Source organism: Antechinus flavipes, chromosome 2 (assembly GCF_016432865.1).
Source record: "Antechinus flavipes isolate AdamAnt ecotype Samford, QLD, Australia chromosome 2, AdamAnt_v2, whole genome shotgun sequence".
Lineage (NCBI taxonomy): Eukaryota > Metazoa > Chordata > Mammalia > Dasyuromorphia > Dasyuridae > Antechinus > Antechinus flavipes.
Window position 1 is genome coordinate 12,818,559 of NC_067399.1, and position 8,130 is coordinate 12,826,688.

Below are 8,130 nucleotides of genomic sequence, written 5' to 3' on the forward strand. Positions count from 1 at the left end.
ATTAGTGGATCAGTGGAAAAGGCTAGGCTCACAAGATAGAATAGTCAACTATAGCAATCTAGTGTTTGACAAACCCAAAGCCCCTAACTTCTGGGAAAAGAATTCATTATTTGATAAAAACTGCTGGATAATTGGAAATTAGTATGGCAGAAATTAGGCATGGACCCACACTTAACACCATATACCAAGATAAGATCAAAATGGGTCTATGACCTAGGCATAAAGAACGAGATTATAAATAAATTAGAGGAAGATAGAATAGTTTATCTCTCAGACTTGTGGAGGAGAAAGAAATGTGTGACCAAAGATGAACTAGAGACCATTACTGATCACAGAATAGAAAATTTCGATTACATCAAATTAAAAAGCCTTTGTACAAATAAAACTAATACAAACAAGATTAGAAGGGAAGCAACAAACTGGGAAAACATTTTCACAGTTAAAGGTTCTGATAAAGGCCTCATTTCCAAAATATATAGAGAACTGACTCAAATTTATAAGAAATCAAGCCATTCTCCAATTGATAAATGGTCAAAGGATATGAACAGACAATTTTCAGAGGATGAGATTGAAACTATTACCACTCATATGAAAGAGTGTTCCAAATCATTATTGATCAGAGAAATGCAAATTAAGACAACTCTGAGATACCACTACACACCTGTCAGATTGGCTAAGATGACAGGAAAAAATAATGATGAATGTTGGAGGGGATGCGGGAAAACTGGGACACTAATGCATTGTTGGTGGAGTTGTGAACGAATCCAACCATTCTGGAGAGCAATCTGGAATTATGCCCAAAAAATTATCAAAATGTGCATATCCTTTGATCCAGCAGTGTTTCTATTGGGCTTATACCCCAAAGAAATACTAAAGAAGGGAAAGGGACCTGTATGTGCCAAAATGTTTGTAGCAGCCCTGTTTGTAGTGGCTAGAAACTGGAAAATGAATGGATGCCCATCAATTGGAGAATGGCTGGGTAAATTGTGGTATATGAATGTTATGGAATATTATTGTTCTGTAAGAAATGACCAGCAGGATGAATACAGAGAGGCTTGGAGAGACCTACATGAACTGATGCTAAGTGAAATGAGCAGAACCAGGAGATCATTATACACTTCGACAACGATATTGTTATGAGGACATATTTTGATGGAAGTGGATTTCTTTGACAAAGAGACCTGAGTTTCAATTGATAAATGACGGACAAAAGCAGCTACACCCAAAGAAAGAACACTGGGAAACGAATGTGAACTATCTGCATTTTTGTTTTTCTTCCCGGATTATTTATACCTTCTGAATCCAATTCTCCCTACCCAACAAGAGAACTGTTCGGTTCTGCAAACATATATTGTATCTAGGATATACTGCAACATATCCAACATATAAAGGACTGCTTGCCATCTAGGGGAGGGGGTGGAGGGAGGGAGGGGAAAAAAATCGGAACAGAAATGAGTGTAAATATAATGTAATTATTAAATAAAAAAATTTAATATAAAAAAAAACAGCATCGTCATATTTATGTGAAATTGATAAATCTGTTTTTTAGTGGAAGTAACTAGACACTATTGAAATGAGGTATTTATAAATTATAATATCACCATGGTCATTACGGCAGTGGATTAGTATATTTTCACAAATATCTATAGCATTGATTAAATATTGATTGTATAATCTATAACTGGATTAGTAGAACTAACCTTAAAATCAGCCTATATCAGAGGCACTGTTCACAACCTATTCCAAAGAGCATAGCTTAGTCTTTTATTTCTGACCAAAAGTACCTAGACTAGCTGTGTCTACATCAGAATGTATTTGAAAAGTAGAAAATAAAATATACTGTGAATCTTGAACTGTTATAGATTTGTAAGTGAAACTCTTCTTCTACAGAAGAAATATTTGAATTTGTAAAGAATATATAATTAAGAAAATATGTTCTTCACTTTACCCTCAATCCATTTTTTTTGTCTGAAATTACAGTTTTCCCATGTTTCTTTACATGTCAGGATCTGAAATGTTTGGGACTTTGATAGTGTATATCAAAGTGATTTTCTACAAAAGTTTTAACTTGACATAACTTGAAACTTTCCCCAACCTTCCTATGGCATTATTATTACTCTATTACATTCTCCACTTACAACTGATGACATCTATCTATGCTGCCAGAATATGGTCTATAAAAAAGACATGGAAAATTGCTTAAAGTGTTCCAGGTTCGGACTGAGCTTTCAGAGAGAGATGAGTTAACACCCTCAGAGGGGGATGAGTTAACACCTCGGCGAGAGATGAGTTAACACCTCGGCTAGGGATGAGTTAACACCCCCGGCGAGGGATAATTAACACTTCCGGATCTGGCTGGTTATATAGCTGGGACGCGAGCTTCAGTCCCACCAGTCTAAGCCGGTTTGGTGTGGAGCTGTGCGCCTGGTTGTCGGAAACCTACGGATCTCCTTCATTCAGGCTGTTCACTGCGCTACTCGGTACTGGCCATGACGACCTCGGGGACCAGCAGTCCGACTGTGACTGAATATGTTGTTCGAGTTCCTAAGAACAACCTCAAGAGGTACAATATTATGGCTTTCAATGCAGCTGACAAAGTCAACTTCTCCACTTGGCATCGGGCCAAGATGGAACGGGATCTGAGCGACAAGAAGCTCTATCAGGAGGAAGAGATGCCAGAATCTGGGCCTGGCAGTGAGTTTAAGGGGAAGGTCCGGGATGAGACCAGGAGGAAGTATGGCATCATTCCCAAGGCCTTCAAAGCTGAAGACCAGCCCTGGATACTCAACGTCAATGGCAAAACAGGCAGAAGGTTCAAGGGAATGAAGAGGGGTGGGGTGACAGAAAACGCCTCATACTACATCTTCAAACAGTGCCCTGACGGGGCCCTGGAAGCCTTCCCCATGCACAACTGGTACCACTTCACTCCTGTGGCGCGGCACCGGACGCTCACCGCCGAGGAGGCCGAGGAGGAATGGGAAAGGAGGAACAAAGTCCTGAACTACTTCAGCATCATGCAGCGGCGGCGGCTGAAGGCCCAGGACCACGATGAGGATGAAGATGAGCATAAAGAGAAGAGCCGGAAGAAGCCCAGTGAGCTTCGCATCCACGACCTGGAGGTGAGCTCTGATGACAGCACCAGCAGTGGGGAGGAGGGAGAGAAGGTCCCCAAGAGCAAGAAGAAGGCGGCTCTCTCCAGGGGGGGCAAGAAGAAGAAGAAGAAGGGCTCTGATGATGAGGCCTTTGAGGACAGCGATGATGGGGACTTTGAGGGCCAGGAGGTGGACTACATGTCAGATGGCTCCAGCAGCTCTGAGGAGGAGGCAGTAGGGAAAACCAAGGTGGGCCAGCAGGAGGAGGAGGGCCCTAAAGGCATTGATGAGAAAAGCGAAAGCAGTGAGGAGAGTGAGGAGGAGAAGCCCCCCGAGGAGGAGGAGAAGGAGGAAGAAGATAAGAAGGCCCCCAACCCGCAGGAGAAGAAGAGGGGGAAAGGAGACAGCAGGGAAGAGTCGGACACTTCCGAGGAGAGCGACATCGACAACCAGGTGTCCTCGGCCATCTTCATGACCAAGAAGAAGACTCCCCCCAAGAGGGAGCGGAAGGCCTTAGGCAGCAGCTCCAGGGGCAACAGCCGCCCGAGCACTCCCAGCGTGGACAGCGGCAGCAAGTCCTCCACCCTGCGGGCAGCCGCCAGCAATCTGGAGCAAGGGAAGCGGCCGACTGGACCCAGTGTTCCGCCCGCCGCCAAGCGCCCGAGGCTGGATGCCGGGCCCCAGAGCATCTCGGGGAAATCCTCCCCCCAGCCTCAGTCCGGCAAGTCCACGCCCAGCAGTGGTGATGTGCAGTTGACAGAGGACACGGTCAGGCGCTACCTGACCGGACAACCCATGACCATCAAGGACCTGCTGAAGAAGTTCCAGACCAAGAAGACGGGGCTCAGCAGCGACCAGACAGTCAAAGTGCTGGCCCAGATCTTGAAGCGCCTCAACCCGGAGCGCAAGATGATCCATGACAAGATGCACCTCTCCCTCAAGGGGCAATAAAAGCTGCTTGGCCAAAAAAAAAAAAAAAAAAAAAAAAAAAAAACCGGATTCCAGGATTCCGGTTTTTTTTTGTTTTTGTTTTTTTTTTTTGTTCCCCCCCCCCCCCCGGGTTTTTTTTTTTTTTTTTTTTGGATTTTTTTCCTGGTTTTTTTTTTTTTTTTTTTTTTTTTTAGTGATCATTAGATGATGAATTATCTCTAATCATTGAAAAACAGCATTTTCAATTGGTACTTAAATGTTGTCATTTCTAAGCATAAAAGAAGGTCTCCATTATCTCCATTGATAGAGACTTTGATATAATTTGATATAAAATAGATACATAGCTTATATGTCTATGTCCATGTAGGAAATATGTAGGATGGTTCTGTGCCCAGTTAGAGATTCTGATGATAAATTTATTTTTTTTCAAAAGAAGGCATAAAATTAGTTAGCCACCATAATATAATTCTATTTAAAATGTGATATAAAGTTTCAGAATTGAGGTTTATAGCATTGATTCTACCAAAGAAGGCTTAATACTCCACCAAAGTCTGGGGTTGGATTTAGTGAGATCTGTGATTAAATTCCAGGTCTGACATCACCTAGTCCAAGTCAATTGTATTCCTGAAAGTACCTATGGAAAAACAATAATAAGCCTTTTATTTTCTTCACTAAATTGTGGGGAAAGCTCTTGATACTCAAATTATTACAAGAATGTGACTAACTACACTTTGAAATCCCGATTTATCAATCATTCTGAGGGGATGTGTCTCTTAGATCTAGTCTATGATCTCTTCCAGATCTTAATCTTTGATATCATATTATTCAGTTGGAAGAGATGCAAGAGAATTATTATTATTTTTTTTAGAAGCAGAAGATTAAAGTCTCAGTGAGCTAAATATCAGCCCATCAAAGGAAAAAATAATTGTTTTGTCCCCCACTATCTTGAAAAAAATAATTTTCTTTTCCATATTTCTCTCTAAGTCTCTTGCATCTCTTCCAACTGAATAATATGATATCAAATATTAAGATCTGGAAGAGATCATAGACATAAACTAAATAATTGTTTTGTCCCCCACTATCTTGAAAAGAGAGAGAGAAATATGGAAAAGAAAAATATTTTTTTCAAGATAGTGGGAGACTAAACAATTATTTTTCCTTTGATGGCCTGATATTTAGCTCACTGAGACTTTTATCTTCTGGTTTTTAAAAAAAAAAAATAAGTCTCTTGCATCTCTTGCAACTGAATAATATTATATCAAAGATTAAGATTTGGAAGAATTCATAGACATAAAATAATTGTTTTGTCCCCCACTATCTTGAAAAGACAGAGAGAAATATGGAAAAGAAAAATATTTTTTTCAAGATAGTGGGGGACAAAACAATTATTTTTCCTTTGATGGCCTGATATTTAGCTCAATGAGACTTTTATCTTCTGGTTCTAAAAAAAAAAAAAATAAGTCTCTTGCATCTCTTCCAACTTAATAATATGATATCAAAGATTAAGATCTGGAAGAGATGAAGAGATCATAGACTTAAACAAAATAATTGTTTTGTCCCCCACTATCTTGAAAGGAGAAAGATAAATATAGAAAAGAAAATTATTTTTTTTCTTGAAAAGAGAGAGAGAAATATAGAAAATTATTTTTTTCAAGATAGTTGGGGACAAAACAATTATTTTTCCTTTGATGGCCTGATATTTAGTTCACTGAGACTTTTATCTTCTGGTTCTAAAAAAAAAATTAAGTCTCTTGCATCTCTTCCAACTGAATAATATGATATCAAAGATTAAGATATAGAAGAGATCATAGACATAACCAAAAAAAAATTGTTTGTTCCCTCACCATCTTGAAAAGTGAGAGAGAAATATGGAAAAGAAAATTATTTTTTACAAGATAGTGGGGGACAAAACAATTATTTTTCCTTTGATGGCCTGATATTTAGCTCACTGAGACTTTTATCTTCTGGTTCTAAAAAAAAAAAAAAAATTAAGTCTCTTGCATCTCTTCCAACTTAATAATATGATATAAAATATTAAGATCTGGAAGAGATCATAGACTTTAACAAAATAATTGTTATGTCTCCCACTATCTTGAAAAGAACGAAATATTGGAAAGAAAAATTTTTTCTTGAAAAGAGAGAGAGAAATATGGAAAAGAAAATTATTTTTTTCAAGATAGTGGGGGATAAAACAATTATTTTTCCTTTGATGGCCTGATATTTAGCTCACTGAGACTTTTATCTTCTGGTTCTAAAAAAAATTAAGTCTCTTGCATCTCTTCCAACTTAATAGTATGATATAAAATATTAAGATCTGGAAGAGATCATAAACTTAAACAGAATAATTGTTATGTCCCCCACTATCTTGAAAAGAAAGAAATATGGAAAAGAAAAATTTTTTCTTGAAAAGAGAGAGAGAAATGTGGAAAAGAATATTATTTTTTTCAAGATAGTGGAGGACAAAACAATTATTTCCTTTGATGATCTGATATTTAGCTCACTGAGACTTTTATCTTCTGGTTCTAAAAAAAAAATTAAGTCTCTTGCATCTCTTCCAACTTAATAATATGATATCAAAGATTAAGATCTGGAAGAGATGAAGAGATCATACACTTAAACAAAATAATTGTTTTGTCCCCCACTATCTTGAAAATAGAAAGATAAATATAGAAAAGAAAAATTTTTTTTCTTGAAATGAGAGAGAAATATGGAAAAGAAAATTATTTTTTTCAAGATAATGGGGGACAAAACAATTATTTTGTTTATGTCTATGATCTCTTCCAGATCTTAATCTTTGATATCATATTATTCAGTTGGAAGAGATGCAAGAGACTTAATTTTTTTTTTTTAGAACCAGAAGATAAAAGTCTCAGTGAGCTAAATATCAGGCCATCAAAGGAAAAATAATTGTTGGTCCCCCACTATCTTGAAAAAAATAATTTTCTTTTCCATATTTCTCTCTCTCTAAGTCTCTTGCATCTCTTCCAATGGAATAATATGATATCAAAAATTAAGATCTAGATGGCAAGCAATTCTATATATGTTAGATATGTTACAGTATATCCTAGATACAATATATGTTTGCAGAACTGAACACTTGTCTTGTTTCACAGGGAGAATTGGATTCAGAAGGTAAAAATAACCCGGGAAGAAAAACAAAATTGCAGATAGTTCACATTCATTTCCCAGTGTTCTTTCTTTGGGTGTAGCTGCTTCTGTCCATCATTTATCAATTGAAACTCAGGTCTCTTTGTCTAAGAAATCCTTTCCATCAGAATACATCCTCATACAATATCATTTCCGAAGTGTATAATGATCTCCTGGTTCTGCTCATTCACTTAGCATCAGTTCATGTAAGTCTCACCAGTCCTCTCTGTATTCATCCTGCTAGTCATTTCTTACAGAACAATAATATTCCATAACATTCATATACCACAATTTACCCAGCCATTCTCCAATGGATGGGCATCCATTCATTTTCCAGTTTCTAGCCACTACAAACAGGGCTGCTACAAACATTTTGGCATATATAGGTCCCTTTCCCTTCTTTAGTATTTCTTTGGGATATAAGCCCAATAGAAATACTGCTGGATCAAAGGGTATGCACAATTTGATAACTTTTTTGGCATAATTCTAGATTGCTCTCCAGAATGGTTGGATTTGTTCACAACTCCACCAACAATCCATCAGTGTCCCAGTTTTCCCGCATCCCTTCCAACATTCATCATTATTTTTTCCTGTCATCTTAGCCAATCTGACAGGTGTGTAGTGGTATCTCAGAGTTGTCTTAATTTGCATTTCTCTGATCAATAATGATTTGGAACACTTTCATATGAGTGGTAATAGTTTCAATTTCATCATCTGAAAATTGTCTGTTCATATCCTTTGACCATTTATCAATTGGAGAATGCCTTGGTTTCTTATAAATTAGGGTCAGTTCTCTATATATTTTGGAAATGAGGCCTTTATCAGAACCTTTAACTGTGAAAATGTTTTCCCAGTTTGTTGCTTCCCTTCTAATCTTGTTTGCATTAGTTTTGTTTGTACAAAGGCTTTTAAATTTGATATAATCAACATTTTCTATTTTATGATCAGTAATGATCTCTAG

At 37.6% G+C, this 8,130-nt stretch overlaps 1 protein-coding gene across 1 annotated transcript; it reads left to right on the plus strand.

The window, feature by feature from the left end:
- The first annotated feature begins 2,489 nt into the window (after positions 1-2,489).
- Positions 2,490-4,043, plus strand: LOC127546311 (general transcription factor IIF subunit 1-like). The gene has a single exon (XM_051973503.1). It carries the CDS (start codon positions 2,490-2,492, stop codon positions 4,041-4,043), a length of 1,554 nt encoding a protein of 517 aa, XP_051829463.1.
- Positions 4,044-8,130: the final 4,087 nt, after the last annotated feature.

Excerpts from the sequence above, each read along its gene's own strand:
- LOC127546311 (XM_051973503.1), top strand. The coding sequence starts at position 2,490 with ATGACGACCTCGGGGACCAGCAGTCCGACTGTGACTGAATATGTTGTT.